This window comes from Platichthys flesus, chromosome 18 (assembly GCF_949316205.1).
Source record: "Platichthys flesus chromosome 18, fPlaFle2.1, whole genome shotgun sequence".
Lineage (NCBI taxonomy): Eukaryota > Metazoa > Chordata > Actinopteri > Pleuronectiformes > Pleuronectidae > Platichthys > Platichthys flesus.
Window position 1 is genome coordinate 11,355,304 of NC_084962.1, and position 24,885 is coordinate 11,380,188.

Below are 24,885 nucleotides of genomic sequence, written 5' to 3' on the forward strand. Positions count from 1 at the left end.
GAGAGTTAAAACTGGTTTAACATCACACAACCCAGAATATTATTCTAAATCCTCCAAACAAAAGTTAAGGTAAATTAAATTGTACTTTTTGTGTCTACTTACATTTTTTTTGAATTAACTTAATGGCACTGCATATTGGTGAAAAATAGTTTCAATCACCAGGTATTCAAATCTTTATTGACCAATATAGAGCAGTGAAATGTGCTGTTTATTAATTTATTTCCTTTTATCTTTTAACTACTACTACTTCTACTTGATGTCCTGACCTTATATTTAGAGCCTCAACTTTAACCTCTTTTAACCTGCAGCAGGTGTCAGCATTTCCCATAAATAAAACATATACTCATTGGGTCAGTTGATTGCATTTTTGTGACTCCATGGTATGAATTTACACTTCTTTTCTTTTTTACCATTAATTGTTTCAGTCACCTCAGGGAAAGAGTGAGCAGTTTATTGTTCCTCATAGTCACACAGTTACAGAAAATTAAAACATGAAAACTGAGCATGATGCAAAAATTACATCATGTTTACGTTGATAATGTGACATTATATTATTTATTTTGCAAGAGCAGAATCATTCTATGCAACAGTCTAGTGGTGCATCTTCACACAAAGATACAGACAGGAAGACACACACACATCTATTGACACACTCATACTGGAGAGTTCCTCTCTCTCTGCTTTCAAAATAACAGGTCTTGTTGTCCTGGATTCTACAAGATGTCAGAAACTTTATTCTTTCAGTTTATGCGCCGCGTTTAAATTATTCCATCACGTCTTTTCTGCTCTTGCCTGTTCTATCACATCCCACAGGTGTTCTGTTGGGTTCAGACCTGGTGGCTGGAGGCCCCTGAAGGTCACTGACCTCATGGCTGTGAAACCAGGCTGCGACATTCAAACAGGGGCCCAGAGTGACAGATGTGTCCCGCTTTCATTAAATTTAAACTCTGTCACAAGTTCGACCTTTAATTTGTTTTTGTATCTACGTTCATCCAGAAGATGGTGCCCTTGAACATCAAAACCATCAGATAGTCTACATTCAAAGTGTTTATTTATTCACAAAGAGGTTTCTAACTTCCTTCCTTAAAATGCTACCCTTCATCCTTCAACTTCAATTAGTAAACTATATAAATGCTTCTTAATTTATTATACAACCAAAAGACTATTGAGCCGAATTATATCAACAACGCTCTTTCTAATGTTGTGGCCCTGACATTATGGAAAACTATAGATTTACACACGGCAGTATCTATTGGAGTCTTTAAAAACAATTCAAACCCATATTAACTTTCTTTTATTGCATATATTTGCTGTGTATTACTACTTCCTGGTGTTATTTTATTGATGTGAAGCGATTCATGAATTTGGTCTAAGAGATATATTGAAGATATATTACTTACCTACTTACGTACTTACTTATAAGAATAGAAGAATAGACATAATACATACAGTGTAAACAGAACATATACATTAGCCACTGAATTGTACCAGTAGAAATAAGAAGATACTATAAATGTACTTTTGAGTTGACACCAGGGTATTTAAGTTTATGTCTTCACTCTAAGTTTGACACGTTCCCACTTAAAATACTAATTTAATTATAAAAGTAATTTGTATCCAGCGCTGATTGGTCCAGCCCGTTGCAGGTCCCGCCCCTGTGATGCTACAGCCAGCCCCTCCCCTCTCCTCTCGCTGCGGCTCACACAGCAGCACGCGCACACACACACGCGTACACACAGGACAGGTAAGGTCACACACAACCGGGGCAGGAAACAGTTTTATTTCTTTTTTAATAATATTAATACTCATATTTAAATAAACAGGTGTCAGACACGGTCACCTTTAGCTCCGGTCCCGCGTCACCATGACGTGACAGCACGCCGCACGCGCCTCCTTTCACCACAGCCACGATGGTTAAATATCCTGTTTGACGGTCGAGGTATGTAAACAGACACACACACACACACACACGAAGACACGGACACGCACACACACACACACCTCACTTCCAAATTAGTGAGATATGTATTGATATATTATATTGAATAATTCCCTAACCTCAACCCTCCAAACTAAATGCCTAACCCCAGTCTTAACCCTAAAACCAAGTCTTAACTCTCAAATAGCCCAATGAAAAAGTGAGGACCCTAAAAATGTCCTCACTTTCCAAAAATGTCCCAACTCTGTAGTTGGGACGTGTCTGTCTTCGCTTAAAGTGGTCCTCACAAATATTTAAGTACAGTAACACACACTCTCCATTACTTCAGAGTACATTACATTTCCATGAGACCTTAACCTACTTCCCTATACCTAACCTCAACCACCCCCATATTCTAACCCAATGTTAATCTAACCCTTAAACCTGAACCACAACCGGACCTTAACCTTAAGATATGTCTGCATCACCTCAGAATTTTATGATTTATATAATGGGCACTTGCCTTTTGTCCCCATAAGGAAGACAAGTCCACATAATGTGACTTGAATACAGATTTAGGTCCCCACAACATAAGTAATCCAAACTTCACACACACATTTCATTACACTCCAATCACAATCCTGGATTGTCTTTAGTGTCCATAACAGAGTTTATTGTGTATATCATAGAACATAGAAATATATGTCGTCCTCCCATAAGGGTTAAATGTTTTGATTCTGGGTCGGGATTCATTGGGACCTTGGGGTCAAATGGTTACAATCTAGTATTTGTGTGTAATTGTTCATACACTGTATTCCACAAGCAGCTGTGTTAGGCACAGTATAGGCCTTGCTATTGTGTGCATTATGCATCGTGTCATGTCAGGGTATTGTCGGATTAAGAGCAGTAGACCTATAGCCTGGGTACTGTAGACCTCATAAACTAAGAGCAGGTGTGTGTGTGTTCGTGCATGTGTGCGTGCAAGTGGTGGTGTGTTGTGGTGTGTGTGTGTGTGTGTGTGTGTGTAGGTTGAGGTAGCTATGGGCTTTATATATCAGTATGTGTGTTAGAAACAGGTCTGAATGCTAAATAAGATATTTTTCTATTGTAGAAACAAGTTTAAAAGTACAGAAGAAGTCCCACATCTATATGTAGGACTTCTTTTGTACTTTTAAACTAATGAACATATTGGAGCATGACAGTCCAAGTCCTGAGTTTGGAAGTAGTAGTCTGTAAGAAAAAGGGTTTATTCCTCAACTTGGAAACAGTTTGACAAAAACCAACTGAGCTTTCTAAGACGTCTCATGGACTTCAGCGGATAGAGTTTGTTTGGTTTTCATGGAGATCATGCAATGTCATCACTTATATATTGAAATATGATATACAGTTTTTACTGTTCATTTCAATCTATATTTATATATTTTAAATGAGGACTTATTATATAATTGTATACGACTGTGTATCACTTACTTTTATGTTCCATAGATGTTTATGAGGCTTGAACCAACTGATGTTTGCTTGAAAAACAACTTAATTGAATAACGGATCACGAAAAAAGCTGCTGATAATTTCCTGAAGATCAACTTAAAGATTCTCTGACAAATTCTTCCTCCTCTGAATAGAAACGTTAAAGACTCTATTTGTGACTCCTGGCTGATGAGGACTTCGGCAGCCTCACCCCGACCCCCCGCACAGTAACATGAGCGGTGACAGACAGATATTTTCCATCGACAGCTTCTTCTGAGTCAGCAGCAGTAATACCTCGCCCATCTCCGTCTGATTACTTCAAACTGATAGAGCTTCCTCTGTTCCCTGATCTGAGCTCAGTTCTGAAGCCAATTACGATCCACAGCGGCACGGTGCAGTTCAGGCAGACTCAGCTCGCTCCATTTTCCAATTGGGGTCATCTATTTATAATGGCTAGTAATGGCTATAATAGTTATGATGGCTCACTGTCTGTGTGCGGAGAGGACAAGGGTAGGGGTTGACTCAGTGCACCAGGCAGTGTTGGTTTAAGGGAACATGAGACACACACGTACACATTTGACAGAAAGCAGGTACCTCAGATGACCTGATGTTATCGGGTTGTACAAAGTATTCATCGTTTCCTCTCTGGAGGAACATGGTCCTTAACATGCACCTTGAGTAGGAGGATTTCCATCTGAATTGGCTCACTGCTGTTTACTGGCGGGCAGGAAACGGGCGGGTGGAGACAAACCAGACACCAGGATGACTGATCGCTCATCCAGCCCACATGGATCTCGCATGTTTACAGGACGCCCTCTGCATTTTGTCTTTCCGTGATCTCCAGCTGCGAGCTTGCATCGTTATTCACCTCATCTGTTTACTTCTGGCTAACTGCTGTGAACACTGTTTAGATTGAGCAGGTCTATTCACCCTCCCCTGGAGGTTCAGCAGAGATGGGGAAGCTATATTATTTCTATTCTATATTTTTAGATTTACTTTCTATTTATATTGCATGTTTACCTTTTACCTGAACTGATTTAAAAATGTTTAACTGTCCTCTTAGCAACACATAACCTGTCCCCATAGTTGAACTAATAAAGGATTATCTGATCTTATCTTAAAGACAGACACATAAAAAAACAACAATAATCATAATAAGAAGAAGCTTTGTTTGGACACTAATTTGTTTAAATGTTACAAGTGCACACACATCCTTTTCAAAGCAACGTCTCAAGAACATATGAGCGATGTATGTCTCTCCAGCTTGTAAAGACTGGTCATTGAGGGCGTTGGCTGTGTGCAGGTACACCGGCAAATCATTTCATTCGGTCAAAAATGAAATAATTGGTTGTGTTTATCGTCGTCTTGCGTTGGCAACAGAGTTTATTGAACATTATCTACTGATGGTGTGTGAAGAGGATATCAACTGATAAGATTAAACATGATTGAGAAATAACTTGTCAAACTTACCTTTAAGTTTCATAGGATCAGGTTATTATGTTTTGAACAATTCTGAGAATGTGTCTATTTTATTGACAAAAACACCAAACAGATGATTTCAACGTGACACAAACACCTTCGATAGAAAATGACGACAAAAAAGCCCACTGACCATGAGGACCAGCCATGTGTAATAACGTGCAAATTGTCGCTATTTTATGCCAGTTTTGCTGCCTGACCCACTTTTTCAGTGTTGTTGTCAGCCAACGCACAAACACGTCGCTGAATCCACCTACTCGCTCATTCACTAGGACGATGAACAGTCTTGAAACAGATTCCTCTCATACTGTTCCAATTAATCCATGATTCAGTTTTGGATATTAGTATGAATTACACCCAGTGAGTATGTGACACAATCAATTACACTCACACAGTCTCAGTATTCATGTCTTTATTAGCTTTATACCCACAATCAATAATCTGAATGAACATCTCATATTTTAAACGCTTAGTTAAGTCTGAGGGCTTGTGGGAAAACAGTGCAGGCTGTCACATCGGTGCAAAAGAGTTCACGAAGAGGGTCACTATGACTTTTGGCACAGTTTCCATTTATTGGCCAGGTTCATTAATGCTCTTTCATAGCTGAGTGGGTCTGTGGGGGTATTTTCGGGCGTCGTGATATTAATCTCTTTCTCTCTCTCTCTCCCTCTTTCTCTCTGCCACAGAGGTGTGAAGCTGTCACTTTCAAAAGGTCGGAGGAGAATGCCATTCAAGTTCGCATGCTGGGTAAGAAGAACACTAACTGACCTGAATAGCTCGCTGCAGAGGGTTGTTCATATATGAAGTCAGCTGGTGGAGAAGGTTTCCAAAAATTTCGGTAACTCAGCTTCGAGCTTTCTCTGACCTTTGACCAGAAATCAATTCTGTGTCACAGAAGCGTATTCCGGCCGTCTCTGCACACTGTCCAGTGGAATGACTTAAGATTTACAATTCTGTAAAAGTGCAACTGGTTGAGAAGCCTGGAAGGGTTGCTTTTGTTCCCAGTCATGTTTTTGGAAGCAGTGTTTGGACTACAGTCAGTAAAATGTAGCGGTTTATCATAGCTACAGTTTCAGACCTTCATGGTTCACACCTTGAAATGTAGCGAAAGCCAGGGACGCTGGAAGTCAGTCAGAGCTGGAGGTGAGACTCTCGTTATCGATGTCACAATTGTGCATCAGTAAAATACACTGAATGTTAGGGCTGGAGCCTAGTCTAAAAAACAATATATAAGAATACTCTCTCCCCGCACATGTAGGATGAACACTTGTCGTTGGCTGCCTTGCTCTGAGGGAAAGCTAACATGTGAGCCCACAGAGTGAATGGTACAAAGATGACAAGCAGCCTTATGAGGGTTACTTTGCTGCCTACAAGGTGCAGAACCCAAAGGACTACCACGAGCAGCTTCTCAGATGCTTTGTTGTCATGATTGTCTCCTCAGTACGGCTTTGCTTGCTAGCTTCCTCCCTTTTCAGTAGAAAAAAACTGTATAATTTCAGTGTAATAGGTCGAGCTGACAGTGAACTCCCTCTGCTGCATCATGAGGTCCAATGTGCTTCTACAATCCATATTTTGAAATCAAACAGGTCTATCCAGGTCAAATATGAATTCTTCAAATTTCTAATAAAAAGCAATGGCAGTACTGAGTATTTATAAATGACCTCAATCATTTAAACTTTCAAATAAAAAAAATAGAACTACTGCTATGTTGCTCTCAAAATATAATTCTTGAAAACATTTTTTTTTTCCTTTTATTGATAATAATAACTTTATTTGTACTAATTAAACCAGGTAACAAAGTGCTTCACAAAAATACATGGCAAAAAATGACCTAAATTAAGAATTCAATTCAATTTTAAGCACCAAATCACAACATAATGATGTGAAGAACTAAAAATGTATAGAGAAACCCAGCAGTTCCCACCATATGATTTGTCCTTGGCCGAACCCGTTTTTTCTTTTCTCATTTTAATGCCAAACTTGGTTTGAAATGTGAGGCATATAAATCATCAGTGTGGAAAAAGGAAATTAAGATTAATTCCACAGACGTGTTCACATCCTGCACAAACACAAACAAGCAGAAATGTGGACACTAACTCAAACAACACAAACACTTGCCAATTTTCTTTCTTTGGACAGGCCGCTTCATTCAGTGGCTGACCCACTTCTCCACTGCAACCTGCCAGAAAACGTGACCAGTGGCATCGATAATGAGAATCAGAAGTAAGAGTGTTGCTCACTCACACACACATAGACGCACACGCACGCAACACAAAGCACACAAAGCAGACAAATTTCACACCTGCCTGCAAATTTGGGGACACTGCTTGTGTCGCAAGCTGATTTATAAGTGCTTGCGGTTAACAATAGTGTTTGTTAATTCTACATTTGATTGAGCTCTGAATATTAAGGTCTCTTCTTTTTTTAGCTTTTCATTGTTCTCATTGAGCGTCTAAGGATTGCTTGGGTGTCGTTTACATTTAATGTGGGTGCTACAACCCTCAGTCCAAAACAAGAACCACGCAAATCATCACATGTATTATTGTGATGATTTAAATCATAAAGTAGTAAAACAAATGTGTAAACACAATGGAAACAAATGTGGAGCCAGAAGTCTACTGGCTGACCTCCAAGTGCACTTGTCAAGATGCCCACTGACCTCATTGACTCTCAAATTTCTCTCTCTCTCGCTCTCTCTCTCTCTTTCATTCTGGGACATAATCACTGTTTCCACGGGTCTCATGCTTCCTTTTCACACATTCATGCAGTTATAAATCTTTGTTTTCTGCTCTCAGTCTCTTTGCAGCTTCATTCACATGTTCTCATTAAATAAAGTCACTATTTCAGTCCTGGGAGAACTCAATCACCCCCAATCCCCACTGACTTAATAGGTTATTATTAGGCGCCAGCAATTCCCAATTATACAGTCATACTTATTGATTGGGCTGAAAAAATGAATTTTAAAAACATTATTGTTGGGCTGATTAGAATCAGGATTTAGCATCAGGACTGTAGATATGAAGTAACAGTCCAGGAGATGCAAATCATACAATTGTGGGGGGGGATGGGGCTCTCCCATGCTCCCAGGGTAGTGTGGGCCCCCCCGCTGATGGAGGCTTGAGTCCTCCTGCAGTGGCCCCAGGTTTGGTGCCAACCTGGCTATTTCCTTTTTCCCATTCTTGTGAACATAGCGAGGGAGTTTCTACAAATTTGGTACAAACCTTCAAACTTGGTCTAATTGAGTACCTGATTGGATTTGTGTGGTTTAGGTTTAGGTCACAAAATAAGATTTTTTGGCCTGTTAATCAGTTGACAGTTGGAGTCAAAGATTACTGTTCTCTACTGAGTGCAAAGCGCATTAATCAGCAATAGAAATGTTTTTTAATGTCCTGTATATAATGTAAATCTGTGTATGTTGGTGAACCTCATCTTAAGACTTATACAACTGTCTCTGGTCAACAAGTCTGAGAACATCAGGTCCTTGCTGTTGATTTATCAAGAGTCGTTTGTGTCTCATGATGTCAAGACACCCGACAGGAAAATCTAATATTTTACACTAAATTTACCAGCTGCTTATCACAGCCACAACAAAGCAGCTGTACACTGAGAACATATCCACGGTGCAGTTTCACACAGCTGTACATTTCCCCACTGTCCGCCTCCCACAGTTTCCCACAGCTTCTATCTTTTATCTAAACGCTCTTTGTCTTCTGATTGCTCACCGTCGTCTTCTTGTGTCTGATATGTGACATTCAAGGCTGTGTGTGAGTGTGATTGTGTGTGCGTGTGTGTGTGTGTGTGTGTGTGTGTGTGTACATGAAAACTGCATTATGTGTGAGTGGGTGCTTTTGTCAGCATGTGACTGTTCCTTCTCAGTAAATAAGTTGATGGTTACATCCTCTTTGATTACACATAGATCTGCTTCTCCTCGCTGAATTGTAGTACAATAATTAATGTCTGGTTTACAGCAGCCACAGGAAAGCTTTTGAGTCACCGGCATTTTGAGGACGAAAGAAAAAGTGGTTTCACTCCCAAAAGAATATTGAATCCTGTGCAGTCACTGTGTATCTCCGGATGGAGGTCATTTCATATCCAGATAACCTTCCCGATACCGATCCCATTAACTGGATTTTGTGTATTTGTCGATATCGAGTACCGATCCGATATAACTTGTATAATGTATTTTAACAGCTGCATACTGTGTAGAAGTGATTTCTACCAATGTTGTACGGCTTTGCTCTGGTTAAACCCTTTGGAAATCAAATGCATAATGAATTTCATAGCTTGAATGTTACAGAGCTAAAGTCCAGCATACGGCACATGTCACTGATTTACTTGTGGGACTTTCCAGTGTGATAAGTTGCAGGACTGCTGTAAAAACAGTACTTGCCAGCGGCCGTTCAATGCAATTACTGATTTGGCGTGGCAAAGCTGAAGGGTTGTTTCTGAATGGATGCAAACAGCTGCACTTTTCCATGTTGTGCGCCATGCAGGCAGCTTGGCGAGCTCACGACGGGCCACGATGTGCACTGTGAAGACCACTTATGCGACCAGTAGAAATGAAGCTGCCAGCCAGACACAAAATGAGCAATGGAGCAAAAGCACATGTTGTGTGAGTCTGGATCCCCCGAGAATTATTTAATAGGTAATAGTACAATTAGTTCCTGTAAAAATGTTGTGCTGAACCGTCAAACGTAGCGCACATCGTGTTCCATGTGGACCAGCCTGAAGAAGTGATATCTGAGAAAATAAAATTCCAGCTCTTATCTTGGTGAAACCTATTTCTTTTAAAGAAGTGGCATCAGATTGGTGATTCGATTTGTGTACTCGTAGATACCTGACCTGGCGTTTTCAGCAACATAAAAGACTGTACCTGGTACCGGTATGGGAAAACCTCTACAGAAAACCATACACATCTTTACTTGATTTCAACAATCTTGGTGTTTTCCTTGATATTTCTTCTTCAAATCCCTTTGTTCTGCTTGTATCCTCTGAAATACCCATCGTGTTTAAGCCCAAGGCTGCTTAGTTAGTCACCTGAACAAATCCATCAAAACAATCTGCTTCTATTCCAGTGAGGCTTTAATGAAGACCGACTCAAACAGAGCACCTCGTTTTACCTTCAAGCACAACAACATCATTATTGTGTTCTCTCAGATTGGGCTTGTTTTTATCATAGTTCAAATAAACAACGCACGTGAATAATACAATTGGCATTTATGGTTTAAAAGACAAATTAAGTCATATGACAACCTCACCTTGGACTCTGTTGCATTCTGATTGACATCTTTCTCTATTTTGAACAGAAATACATGGTGTGTTTGTGTTTGTGTGTGCGTGTGTGTGTGTGTGTTCACCTCACACAGCCCCATTCCCGCTGACCTGACCGTGAGACAGAGGATGCGTCTGTGAACCCAAAGCCCCGTAAACACTTGCTCAAATGCTCTCGGTCTGTTGTTGGTTGGGGTAGCAAGCGACACAGTAAAAGAGAGAGAGAGATAGAGAGAGAGAGAGTGTGTGTTGGTGAGCTCAGAGCGGGGATGGGGGGAGGAGGGGCTCTCAGACTCCACAACAACGAGAGAGAGACCGGTGAGGGGAGAGAGAATGCGGCAGAAGGAGCGAGCAGACTGTCAGTGTACAACTCTGGGAGAGAGGGATACAGACGGATTCACTCCTCTTCTCTTCTGGCTCTTCCCCTCCCTGTGTGTTTGGTTTCATCGCTTCTATCACTTTGAACACCTTTGCTCTCGATCTCTCCCTGCCTCTCTCCCTCCAGCTGCTGGTTCCCTCTCTCCCTGCAGTCTTTATTCCTCTGTCCTACATCCAGACTTGCTGCTCTCTCCTCTCCCTCCTCTTTCTAACCTCTGACTACCTGACAGCGAGCTTCCACCTCTGCTCTCTCTCTTCCTCTTCCTGTTTACCTCCATTCTCCTTTTTCTCTCGTGATTTTTCAATTCCTTTGCACTTGTCCGTGATCCATCTGACTGTGTGTGCTGTGAGGATGCCAGTGCTAGAGGGGCTCTGGGGCCCGGATCTCAGGATGCGAGACTCTGGTCTTGGCGTTGGGGTCGATGTCGGGGTCTGTCCGGACGAAGATTCCGGCTCGCCAGTGTGGGGTCCTCTCAGGACTCCTCCGGTCACCTGCGGGGGCCTGTCGCTGGCCCTGGAACTCCCCGCTCTCATACGGCAGCTCAGGGCGGCCTGGAGGGCACGCAGGGGAGGCCCCCGGGGGTCAGGGAGAAGCGAGGCCAGCTCTTGGGTGGAGGCAGATAAGGAGGAGGAGACCGAGGAGTTGAAGCAGGATGTAGAAGACAGGAGCGCAAATCTGAAAGGTAACTGCCACATAATTCATGTCGAGAACACAAACATGTAGAGTAAACCTTATGAGAGTAATTGAATTGAATGTGTCGTTTATTGTTTATTTCACTTTGACTTAACAGCTTTGTTTTCTGCATGAAAACCCATTTATGGCAGGAAGCAGAGAGAGTGTGTGTTTGTGTGTTTATGCGTGCGCAGTTTTACGCTGTGTTTTTGGGAACATTTTGTGCCGAATTTGTTGTTTCAGTTGTCTCTTGAAAGATTGGGAAAAGTGTGTCTGACCTCTCTTTGTTGTGTTCTTGTTCTTTGTCGGGTTCTTTGTTTTTGCCTTTGAATAGGTGACCTTTTTTCAGGAGTCAGAAGTGACAAATGTGTGTGTGTGTGACAGATTATCTTTGACCAGTGCAGCTCCGGTCGTACGCGCAGGTGTTTGTTTTAAGCGCTGGGGGTGGAGACGACGCAGCCCTGAGGAGATCAGACGGCTGGGGCAGGGTAGATGGTGAGATGAGGGATTTGGGCCGTGAAGCCAGAGTGTGTCCATTAAAATAAAGCTGTGTAACCATCTGCTGAGCCGCATCTGCACTCTTGACACTGACGTGACGCCATCAGTCGACCCCCTGTCCGTCTGTGAAGTAGGGATGCTTTGTCTCATATCATTATCACTGTTAATATCAGAATGACTGACTGTCAACCGGTTTGGGATCTTCTCATTTAGTGATTTGAGTATTGACTTTCATAAACAGGTAACCAGCTGACCAACCCCCCCCCCCCCCCCCCCCCCCCCCCAAACAAAAAAACTAAAACAAGTTACAAGGAAATTCTTTAATGTTCCGTTGAATAGATGATTCTTACTGTCGGGAATTACCTTTGTGCATGAGTCATCAGGTGGAAATGGACATCGTATGCTGATGTCACTGCCTGTGACCTTCCCCTTGAATCATGATGATCTCATTCCTTTGACGACTCTTCACAGAAGGTGAAAGTCTGTCTGCTTCACTCTTAAGATCAGAGAGACACTTTGTCTGTGGTGATAGTGACTCATTCTGACATGTTACAAAGACTGAAAAGATCTAAATTATTATCATATATTTTCTTATACAAAAGGGGGTTTTAATCGATCATAACAAAGCAGTTAGGGTAGGGCTCTTTAGGGCCGGCAATTAATTTGTTACTATTTTCTGGTAATTTTATCAACCAAACTAGAAGGATACTCAGGAGAGTGTAGACTAGAGCTACTACCTTCACCAAGTCTGAACAGTCCCCTAATGAAATAATATTTTAGTTTATTTTACATTATTATGTATTTCACCTTAACAGATCCAACACGTGGACTTTAAGAAAGTCTGTGAACAAAATATTGAAGACCAGACCAACATACATGGAGTCCGATGTTTTCAAGCATCTGACCGTCCATCACTAGGATAACAGCGGATTTTAATGCAAACACATGGAGAGTGAGTTAACTGTGTCTGGAGTTCCCTGACAGCTGGATGCACTGTATGTTTTCATACATCCAGATAAAGCAGCAGCTGCAGGCACCAGAAAACATGAAGTGTTGGAGCTACATAAGGCAGCGAAGGAAAACAGCTGCAAAGCCCGATTTGTGCCGTAAACACCCAAAGATTCAGTGAAACTCTGTGTGTGTGTGTGTGTGTGTGTTTGTGTGTGTTTGTGTTTGTGTGTGTGTGTGTGTGTGTGTGTGTGTGTGTGTGTGTGTGTGTGTGTGTGTGTGTGTGTGTGTGTGTGTGTGTGTGTGTGTGTGTGTGTGTGTGTGTGTGTGTGTGTGTGTGTGTGTGTGTGTGTGTGTGTGTGTGTGGTGGTGGGAGGGCTGTGTGCCAAGTGTGCGATCGTGTTTGCGCATTTGGAATCAGGGATTATGGCTCATTTGCAAGTGTCTGTGTGGGTGTGTGTCTGTGTGTGAGTGCAAGTACACGGAGTGGTGTGTGTGCATCCCTGCTTCTTTAAACACCCTTTAACTGATTCATGTCTTCATCCTAAATGACCCAGTTCTGCTCAGCATGGAGACAATGACCTATTTACCGCACCGAGAGTTAAAAGAAGAGGAAGGGAAAGAGGAGGAGAAGAGAGGGAGAGGAGGGGAAGACGAAAAGATGGTTCAGATGGGGAGAGGGATTGTTGTTGTTGAACAGGAAGGAACAAAGGATGAAGGGGGATCGTAATGTAGAGAGAGACAGAGAGAGAGAGAGAGAGAGAGAGAGTGCGGAGGATGTAGAGACGGGATCCAGTTCAGGAGGAATGAGGGATGGAGTGACACATTAAAGAGAAATATGGAGAGATAGCTGGAGTGAGGGAAGTGAGCCAGAGGGTGGAGAGGGAGATAGAGAGATGAGGGCGATGTGTGTGTTACTGCAGTGTTTTTTCCAGATGATGTATTTCCTCCTCTCCTTCCTCGCCAGCTCACGGGATACATACAAAAAAAAAGTAACAAGGCTTTTTCTCCTTTTTATTTGCTCGGACTAGACCGGCAGGGGTCTTCTGCTGCCTCGCTCCCACAGCCTGAGTCACTCGCCCCGAACGGTTTATATTTGTTTGTCAGACTATGAAATACATAAATAGGGAATGATGCCACTTCTCCACCATATCTTTTATGTATAGCCTCCGTGTCCCCACACAGCACACGGGCACATGCATTAACCAGAACCACGGCACCTGCCTGTAAAACCCACACTTGTACAGCAAGGTCTGGTAACCCCTGGTGGAGTAACTGCCATGCCTCCAGCCCCATTAACAGGTAGGTTAGTCCTGATGTGATGTGGCAACCTCCGGGACATAATATGCTCCAGTTCCTCACATCTGATCTGTAAATTATTTAGTATTCCCATAGTTTTTAGTTTATTCAAGCGTAAAATGTAATGCTGTTTGCTGTGACTTGGGGGGCCTACACTGTAAAAACAAAAGTTACTTAAAGTGACTAGTGAATCAAGTTTAAAATACAGTACATATATGATAAAAGGCAAAGGCACTCCTGTGAGTTGTTTGAGCCTGTGTGTGTCTGTCCTTACCTTAGACACACTGCTAGCTGCTGTTCAGGATCAATTGGTTCACAGAAATGTGTTTTCCCAGTGTTGCCAGTAGCCCCATGAAGTGGAACACTTACATCCTGAAATAGACTTAGGAGTGATCGGGATGATATTCCCAGTTCCTTGGTCAGAAGATAAAATTGTCCTAGTGTCTGACGGCTTTTCAGGATTGGATGGACCCAATGTTTTCTTTCTCTTTTTTCAAGAAGTGAAAGAGCCACAAAGTTATCCTCACTGCTCGACTCCGAACAAATAGAATAAGAAAACGCTTCTGACTCAGTGTGCAAGGTTTCTGTGCGTGAAGATGACGGATAAAGAAAAAAATAGGGACTTGGTGTACTTTTCTTTACAGTGTAGATTTAGTTTTGTCTCGCTGCTGGCTGGCCTCACGGTGTGTGGAGGGTGCATTTTGAACAGAGGCTCAAGGATCTGTTGTTTCTGCTGTGCTCCCCCTCTCCATCTGAATGCTGCTCACAAAGCGAGGATTAGAACCCACAAGGTCACCTCAGGGACTCGAGACGTTTCCCGTGGAAAGAATTCGTATACTAGACTAAAATACTTAATATCCTTTCAGGAGAAAATGCGTTGTCAGCGTGTCGGGGACCACAGTACATTGGCATCACAAGCGAGTGACACACATTTCCTCTTATATTTGTAGAAAACATTCATCAGCGGTTTAAATTGTGGATTTCACGTCATACAGTCAAACTCTTTAAACAGGAAAAGTCTTGTTTTGTAGCAGAAAACTACTTTTAGAGTGCACACAGATAATCTTTGTTTGACATGAAGCGAATCCAACGATCACGCTGCTGTGTGACACCGCAGCGAAAACAAGAATAATCATCGCAGGAACAGAACATACGCAGGACATCGCCGCAGCGATTCGATAAAATAATAAAATGTCCAGAGACGCAGCACAACAGCTGCAGCGTGGCGTGAAATCTATTCTCCGTGGTCAAAGTCGCACCAGATGCGTGAATCTCCGGGTGATTCCGAGAAGTCAAAGATCCTCTTGTTTCGCAGCAGCTGATTTAGAAGACGACCCTCAGTCTAGTTTTATGAGTGTGATGATGCTGGAAATCAGGGAACACTCTGCTCTGTTGTCCTCGGGTCACTGCGCAGGCCGCAGCCATCAGCTTTGCACTTTTCCCCCTCCTTTTTTTCCCCGCTCTGGTCAGTCCCTTCACTCTCCTCCTCTGAACTCACTCCCCCTTGATTGTTTGATTAATGGATCCCAGTCGAATCTCTTCCAAAAGAAATGGGCAAAACAAAAACATCCCAAAAAAACATCAAATATTGATATTTCTTGCCCCATTTTTGTCTCTTTCCTCTCTTTAGCTGATGGCAGACTGGGCACTGGTCATGCTGGTGTGTTGCTGGCTGAGAGACGAGGCTCCTACCCTCTGATCGACCTCCGCTGCCTGAAAAGTAAGGCCCCCCCCCACTCAAATAAAAAAAAAACCTCTGCAAACAATATCAGGGCTGGTCAGTCCACTCACACAAAATGTGGTTAAAGTAAACTGTTTAATTTTCTAGTATTTCCAAATTTCCGCAAACTTTAAAGTGTTTATAGAAATGTTTATTTGTATCTGCTTATACAGGGACACACAAAGCTAAATTATTTATAGTGAAAGCCAATAACACTTTGATATGTGCTTGTGTAAATGTGATACCTGCATGTAAGTACCGACAGTGTGAAACACCTTGTAACATGGCTTTAAAAAAGTGCTGTAGAAATAAAGATTTTTCCTCTTCTCCTCATTATCATTTATCGCCTTATTTTTTTCCCCTCTTATAATTTATCTTTTTCATCTTCTTCTTCTCTTTATTTATCCTCTTATGCTTCTTATTTTCTTAATATTTATTTCCTCAATCCCCTTATTACTGTCAGTTTTAAATTATTTTCTTCATCTTCCCCTAATCTTTCTTTTCCTTCTTGTTATTGTTTCTAATAAATGAATATTCATTTCGTTCTTTGTTCACTCTCCATTCGTCTCTCAGTCAGACAGACTGTGACGCACGTGTGGAAAATGTGACATCAAACACTCCGATTTTAAATGTGGAGGATTTTCTGAGAACACGGGCAAACACGTAGTTAATGAGGTCACACAAACAGGAGGATATGAGTCGCACCAGCTCTGATGCTTTTTCACATAAACACAAGTTTAAAGAGACTCGAAAAGATATTCAGTGTTTTCATTGTCAAAATAAAAGCATAAAACTTAAATAATAAGATACAGTCTTTATTTCTACAACAGATATAATGACAATATTTATTTATGACACAGTTATCCAGCTGTTGTCATTCAGCATTTGATTATATTAAAGCAGTACCCTTTGTGTTACTTATTACTGAGGGTTGACTGTGATGAGTTTGTGTCTGAATAAAGCTCATAAACAGAATCAGTGTTATTGTGCATTAAATGTAGGTTACGTGTGGTGAGTGTTTTTCAGAAGTGGGTCACACAGTTGTTTACTTACCTGATGGAGACTTTAAGAAAAATTATAAATGCAATAATCCGACGTGTATCTGTCACCACTGCACCACTCACCCAGGTGTGTCCAACATTTATCAGGTGCCATGTGAGATCTGCTCAAAACAAACCGCGTCTGTGTTATTCCAGCCAGTCTCCAGCGGGGGGAGGTGGAGTCCGGCACCAGGAAGAAAGTCATGCGTCAGCTGAGCTTCCAGAGGTACTGCCACGCCTCCCGGCTGCTCAGGGGATTGGTGCCCCCCACCCCCGGGACCCTACACCTGCTGGACGACGACTACCTGGGACAGGCTGAGGTAAGACGGACGCCCGCTCACATGCACGCGCAGTGGTACAGGGGTCCAGGAGTCCCCAGCTCATACGCACCACGTGGGAATCACACATGTGCTCTAACAACTGTCTTTGTTTGGTTACAGCACATGTTGTCAAAGGTCGGCACATGGACCTTTGACATTTTCCTCTTCGATCGTCTAACAAATGGTAAAATGACCATGCTACTGACTTTATTTCATTTTCCAAATCATGTTGTAACTCCTGTGTTTTAATATCTGAGTATTTGTGTTTGTGTGTGTGTGTGTGTGCGTGTGTGTTGTATAGGAAACAGCCTGGTGACTCTGATGTGCCATCTCTTCAATGTGTACGGTCTCGTTCATCACTTCCAGCTGGACATGGTCAAGCTGCACAGGTTTCTGGGTAAGCTGCGAGAAACGTGGCCATGATGGAGCTCAAATATCTCGGACACGGATTTCGCCGTCTTGTGATTTTGACACAATGGTCACCCTTCACTTTTAGAGGAACTCTCCTGTCGTCCATCTTTATAAACCGTCTTTGTTTTGACCTCATCTCCTGTTTTGCCAGGTATGGTGCAGGAAGACTACCACTCCCAGAATCCCTATCATAACGCCGTTCATGCTGCTGACGTCACTCAAGCCATGTACTGCTACCTGAAGGAGCCCAGGGTAATGAACACGACTGTATTCACCCACGCACACACACACCTTGTGCCACCATGTCACTGATTCCCCAGGCCCGAGCTTCTTCTTTGGACACATTCTATTAGCTTCTCTCCCTGAGGGTAATTCCTGCTCACTTTAACCAGCAACATGGATCCTCAGTCTGGATGTAAGTAGACACTCGTTGAGGCTGTGGAATCAAGCACCTAGATTTTAGGTTGAAGGTCTTATTTTAATTTTTATTCTGAGAGTGTTAGATTGAAAACCCCGTGTGTTGAGCCGCAGCCAAAACAATGAAAACATAAAAACATAATCCCCATACTGTGCTCTCCAGAATCTTAGATTAGCAGATTATCATGTTTCATTTGAAATGATGGCGCGTGTCTGTGTTGCAGCTGGCAGAGCAGCTGAGCCTCCAGGACGTGTTCCTGGGTCTGGTGGCAGCAGCCGCCCACGATGTCGACCATCCCGGAGTCAACCAGCCCTTCCTCATCAAGACCAGACACCACCTGGCCTCTCTCTACCAGGTACACACCACAGGGGGGTGCTGTGCATCAGTATGTTTCATTAAGCATCAGCCAATCAAATCACGTTCAAGTAATAAGTGCGCTTGCAAGCCAAGCAAAATCTCAAAGTTTCAACTGAGTCTGTTTGAAAACCCATTTTTAATCGTACTCGTCCTGAACAGAACACGTCTGTGCTGGAGAGTCACCACTGGAGGTCGACGGTGGGCATGCTGCGAGAGTCTGGACTGCTGTCTCACCTGCCTGCTGACATGTCGTAAGAACACACACACAGACACACACACACACACACACACACACACACACACACACACACACACACACTGTGCAGCATAATAAGCCTAAGAAGCACAATATAAACAAATCTTTAACAACATTTTATATCTCACTTGATTGAGGAATTGTGACAAGATGCAAATAGATTGGGACATTTTTGGCCGATTGCTGTGCACTGTTTTTTACTCCATGCAAACTATAAACTGGACATAAAACTGGATATAGACTTGGGTTCCAGAAAGTGAATCTAATGTACAAGTGCTTGAAACTTTAATTCTATCAAAAGACCAGCAGAGGGCGACTCCACTAGTTGCATTAAGTAGTCAGTTTCGATTTAAATCTTAAGAGAAGATGACTATTATGACACATATTTTGTAATCCTGTACGGCAAATACTCAAAAACGTATATTTGCCAACATATACAATTATATATCCAGTAATGTATTATCTCTGTAGGAATGTCAGAGGTCAGGGTCAGTTACAGACACCGACACAGGAGCTCTCCATTTACCATATCCCTGCAGGAAGCAGTAGAAAGAGTAGAGTTTACACAAGGACATGAAAAATTACAACTATACTTCACTTACCTATATATTTTTTAATTTATTTTTGCTGTTGTACAATTAGAGTTGAACTTTAGCACAGGCCTCAGTGTGACCCCTTCTGCTCTGCAGGCTGGACATGGAGCAGCAGCTGGGCTCTCTCATTCTGGCGACAGACATCAGCCGGCAGAATGAGTTCCTGTCGACCTTCAGAGAACATCTGGACAACCAGGACCTGGACCTTCAGCTGGCGTCACACAGGCATTTTATGCTGCAGGTATACTGCACGCCCACCTCACAATACGCCCATTTTCACCGCAGGAGGAATCTGAAAGTGAATCAGATATTCAGCCGTCATTTATTTTTTTATTTGCAATTTGGAAAACATGCTAAAACTAAATATTCTACAGAGTTTACCCAACCACTTTCCAAACAATTTCTAATTATTATAGTAAGTTATCTCTCTGTCTATCTCTCTGCCCTCAGATTGCGCTGAAGTGTGCAGACATCTGTAACCCGTGTCGGGTTTGGGACCTTAGCAGACAGTGGAGTGAGAGAGTGTGTGAGGAGTTCTACAGACAGGGTGAGTAAAGTGTCTTCTTCCAAATCAAGATAAAAAACAATAATTTAGAACTATAAATTGTGATACCTTTTAAGACACTTGAAGCTACAAATGAGAAACTGAATACTTTTGTTTTGTAAAGTATAAAGCCAATACTGGGATCTTTGGCATTTCTATCTCAACCCTCAATCACCTTGCATGGAATCACCAGACCAATTCATACATCTGTGTATATGGAACCTCTGAGTTCTTTTTCAATTTTGAATGGTTGTTATGAATATTCACAGTTCTTCAACCAATCAAAGCAACAAGATGTGTGACGTGGCAAAAAGTCACATAGAAATGTAAACAGACAGGGTGCAGTTATTTATAATGATATGTCTAGTCCATTTAATACTATTATACAGATGGAAAACTTTATGTTCACTATGTTCACATGGTAGTTGCTAAATTTGTGCATTGGCCCTTTGGTGCTGGTGAGGTAGAGTTCAATTTTACTTGCTTTGTCTTTTCTCTTTGCACATTTTCCTGGTAAATCATAATTTATTATTGTATTTAATAACAGGTGACCTGGAGAGAAAGTTTGATTTGGAAATCAGTCCTCTGTGTAACCAGCAGGTGGACTCTGTCTCAGCCATACAGACAGGTGAGAACAAAAGACACACACACACACACACACCAAGGTCATTATGTGAATGCATGTCCCTGATGTTTAGGACTCACAGAGAGTTGGCTGCAGGTGAACTCAAGTCCAGCACTTAGGTCTCACCCTCCCTGCCTTTGCTGTGTCCTAGGTTTTATCTCCTACATCGTGGAGCCTCTGTTTGAGGAGTGGCAGCGTTTCACTGAGCCCAGCCTGCTCAGCCAGACCATGATGGGTCACCTGCAGAAGAACAAAGCCCGCTGGAGCCGCCTGCGACACGCACAGACAACATCAGACACACAGACGCACCCTTCTGACGACGAGCCCGAAGGAGGAGGTGGAGAGAACATCCCTTAATCTTCTTCCTGTTTCTCGGGGTGTTTTCATCTTCCTTTGTCAGTGGAGCAGAGGAGTGTTTGGCAAACCTCCTTGTTTGTCCTCCAGCGTATTTCCTCCCACTCCTGGGTGTTCTGAGTGGGAGCACAGGATGGGAGTCTGGCCGGGATTAGTGAGATTTGGCTCCCTCTGCTGGTGCAGAGGATTATCGCACTGCAGGGGAAAAAAAGACTGGGACGAATCCACGATTGAGGAAAAAAGGACGGATTATTTTGGTGAATAGATGCCAATTGACAAATGAACGTCACGCTCTGAAACCGTGTGAAATCTGCTTCACATTTACCGAGACGTGGTCGTAGAAGTGAAAGGTAACGGCCGATGACAGAAGAGGGATCAGCAGAGACAAATTTGCACATTGCTGCCAGAACAATAAAGAAAAGCCAAAAGTATATATGACTCTAACAAGTCAGCTGGACTGCTCTATCACCGGTGTCATGAAACATATGCATATATCGACTATAATGTGCTTTTTAATCTTTAAGATGACACATAGTCACCTCTTTTCACTTCTCTCTTTTTGTACAGCTCGCACTTTGGTTGGATGCTCCACGTTTCACTGAAGTGCGTTTTAACTCTGAGCACTGAATTGGTATGTCAAGGTATTGTAAAGTTGTATTCTGTTTTATCCTCACTGACACAAAGAGGCTTCAGCCGAGCCGCTCAACCTAATCGTCACCAGGATGTCGTCGGACTCACAGTTGTGGACAACACAGGCCTTTTTTTCTTTTTTATCCAAGTGAGAGCCATCTGTACCTACTGTGATGTACGACCACAGCTCTTCACATGCCAAAATATTCAGCCCCGTATAACCCTTTTTACTGGGTATGGATATCGTGAAACACAACTCTCTCCTACCTTTCTAACGACTCGATGGTTGCACTTATTAATCCAATAACCTCACTTTTACGAGCCTTAACTCGTGGTCTCTCTGTGAAAATTCTGTTTTTTGAAATCCAGGCAAAGCTTTTCTAACAGGGTTAAGTCGTGATTGCCTGTTTTTTCTTCAGCCATACCAGCAGAATGGAACACTGTTTGTTTCTCGTCTGATCTCTCAGCCAGTGTTTGAGTCCTACTGGGTCGCACACTCAGTACCAAGGTGCCAACGTACTATTCTAATACACTCACCCACTGCTCTGTTACCTCTCTAAGGCTGTTCTACATCACTGTCTTTTTACACTGGCAGCACTGTATGCACTGTATCTTGGGCCTATTGTTAACTAATGATACTTTTAATTCTAACATCTTAGTATCGAGTCAATAATACAGATAAGTCTCTACTGTCGGTGATTGTTCAAATATGTAATATGTAATCATTGCTTCAATATGTAATATTGAAGCAATGATTCATTGCCTAAAATGGTACTTAAATGTATAATCTGAGTGGTGAAACTGGTCCCTGTGGAGCTGATGCAACTTGAAACAGGGTACTTGTAAATATTTGTTGCTTTACTTGTAAGACGTACTGATATAAAACAGTAGTGTTTTGCCTCTCGGCTTGAAATGTGTACACGTAAGGTTTTTGCCTTGGTGGAGGCTGAGTGCACGGTGCCAGCAGTGGCCCACACGTCTTCCCTCAGCTACGACAGAAGAATAACCCTGAGCTTTTAAAAAGAGAAAAAAACATTACACTAACTAATATTCACCTTTTCTATGAAGTGTGGTGCAATAAAGTTAAGTCACTGGCCAAGTTGTAAGAAAGAGGCCATGTTCATATCTATCTATGGCTCTGGTTGTTTGAGTGATGCCTCCCTCCTGACTCACTGAAACTCCCAGTATACGTAAAGCCACATGCACGTCTGAAGTGCTGTCACTGTTTCTGATGACTCTGCTGTAACCAGGTCACAGACACTCTCTGAGAACATTTACTGTAAGATACACACCCACTTGTAGTTACCTACTGACCTATTCAGCTTTCAGTGTCGAGAGCTAACCTGTGAACGGCGTGAAACGTCACTAAATGCTACCTAAAACTGCAGTACTTGTACTCTACGCCACTTTTACACGTCTCCGCTGTAGTGTAGACCTCTAGATAAGCATGGGCTGCCTTGTATTTGAATACCTCTCCGATTCTGCGACGATACAGGGTGTCTAAGCCATACTGGTTTTAATAAATAAATTTAATTTAATAAATAAATAATAAATGAAAAAAAAAAGACATGTAATGTAATATCAAGAACAAATATGTACTGAAACTCTTTATTAAGTGTTTTTATACCAGAGGGATTATTATTAATTCTATATCAGATAAGTAGCGTCTTATTAATAAGAAGTCTGACTGTGATTGTCAAAAAGAGATTCAACTGGTATATATATATATATAACAGTGCCATTATGAGATCAGACACAAATAACTCAACTGAAATATCAACTTGTCTGTAAACTATGACCATTTTTATGCATGTGCACTGAGATCTTTCCTTTTTTATGACCTGAGCAAAGCGTGATCCATGTCTGAGGTGCTGCTCCACCCCAGGTTGAACTGTGTCATCCACTAATCAACGTTTCACCACAGCTCCCAGTATGGAAGTGGAAAATATCATGTTTGATCGAAATGGTTTGTACTCAATGTAAAGCCAATGTTACTGAGATAAGTTTAATTTAAATGTTTGTTTGTTTTTTTCTGTAGTTTGCTCAGTGGTTTAACTGTGATCGACCCGCTGCCAAAACACTGAGACCGATGTGAGACACTGAGCATGTCACTGTGAGACAAAGCAGCACCTGTAGTGGCTCTCCATCATATCAGGTGGTCTTCATGAGTGCCCCTATTTCCATCTTCTCTGAATGGGTTTAATATTCTGTTTTGTCCATGTTGGCTTTAAGTTGCAGTTTGTGACTTTCCATGCACATGTTAACAACCTGATGGCCATAAAGCAACACTAGGCAACTTTTACTGAGCAACAGCGCCCTCTGCAGCCCCACGTGGGGATTCATTCTGTTGGGCTCCAAACGCACAGTCCCACTCACTGCACTGAAACTTAATGGTGGATATTACCCATGATCCCCGGCTTCCTGAACCAGAGGAGCCACCGTTGTAACAATTACACTAAACTTTGTTTAGAATTCTAGATGTTTTAAAAGTTGAAAAGATAAACTCTGGGTTGAGTATTATCAACTGATCTACAGTTCGGCAAACTTGCTGGTTAACAATTCTTGGGAATGTAACTGACGACCTGTTAGTTACAGATCATACCCGCTCACCAAAGTTACACAGATTAAGAAAAATCGTTACTTTTAAAGCTGCTATTTTAAAGTAAAAAAGTTACATAGTGTTGCTTTAAAGTCTTTGAAGGAAAAGTAATATCAGCCTAATAATTACTATGGAACTTTTGAATGAAACCTTTCAAATTAAGCTCTGATGTCTTGACTTTAAGCGTCTGTTCTGATAACCAACCTCTGAGCACTGTGAACTACACAATAAATGTTTTTCAATTAACGTCACACACATAATACTGTGTTTTGAGAGTGATTGCCACTAGATGGCGACACATTCATATGCACTCCCACTTTGTGTGTGTGTGTTTGCGTCTGTGTGTGTGTGCGTGTTAGTGATGTCAGTGAGCCGGGGGCCATGGCTCGCATGTAAACAAAAAATAATAGAGTAAGAAGAATCGCAGGCTGACATCACATCACACGGCGTAAAGTTTGCAGAACAAACAAGAGAATTGGAGGAGCTGAATGAGTCACAGTTCAATCATCAAACTCTAAACTGAGGTGTTTTTCTTTTCTTCGAGGCACCTGGAAGTAGTTTCCACTAAACACAATAAAGTTTATAAAGCGGAATTTGATGTGAGAGGGACAAAAGTGGGGGAAAGATAAAGGAAACGTCAGGAGGAGTTATGGGGGATTTAGTATTCAAAAGAGACGAATAAAGAAATGTGAAACGGCCGTAAATACAATAGATACCACTTACACTACTGATACAGAGACTGCAGACACACACACTGTGTCTCCGTCATTTGCATGACTCCGATTTGCATTGTAAATGAGGCTTGTAGATTGTGACAGAGTGCATTTGTGATTGGTCACCTATTAAATCAAGTTACACAGAACTCATTGACTTTTAAAAACTTTATCTTGACAGGGGCCTGTTTAAAAAGCCACAACTCCGTTTTTTCAACCACTTATATACACACACACACACACCTACTCTCACACATACACACACTCACAAGTAGCCACTTTAGCCAACACACATATGCAGACACTCACACATATAAACACACACACAAGTACACAATTACACAATCACACACACATGAATACAAATATATATA

The 24,885-nt window shown here is 42.1% G+C and overlaps 1 protein-coding gene across 2 annotated transcripts; it reads left to right on the forward strand.

Annotated features, from left to right (window-relative positions):
* The first annotated feature begins 1,819 nt into the window (after positions 1–1,819).
* Positions 1,820–24,613, forward strand: LOC133973385 (cAMP-specific 3',5'-cyclic phosphodiesterase 7B-like). Of its 2 annotated transcripts, XM_062411207.1 has the most exons (15): positions 1,820–1,939; positions 5,551–5,611; positions 7,004–7,087; positions 7,633–11,196; positions 15,562–15,651; positions 16,848–17,011; positions 17,132–17,195; positions 17,313–17,408; positions 17,574–17,674; positions 18,064–18,195; positions 18,357–18,448; positions 19,143–19,287; positions 19,497–19,593; positions 20,138–20,218; positions 20,367–24,613. In XM_062411207.1, exons 4-15 carry the CDS (start codon positions 10,866–10,868, stop codon positions 20,570–20,572), a joined length of 1,599 nt encoding a protein of 532 aa, XP_062267191.1. In that variant the 5' UTR covers positions 1,820–1,939; positions 5,551–5,611; positions 7,004–7,087; positions 7,633–10,865; the 3' UTR covers positions 20,573–24,613. The 2 variants fall into 2 exon arrangements, with proteins under 2 accessions (XP_062267191.1, XP_062267190.1); XM_062411206.1 differs by having other exon boundaries at positions 7,004–11,196.
* The last annotated feature ends 272 nt before the right edge of the window (positions 24,614–24,885 follow it).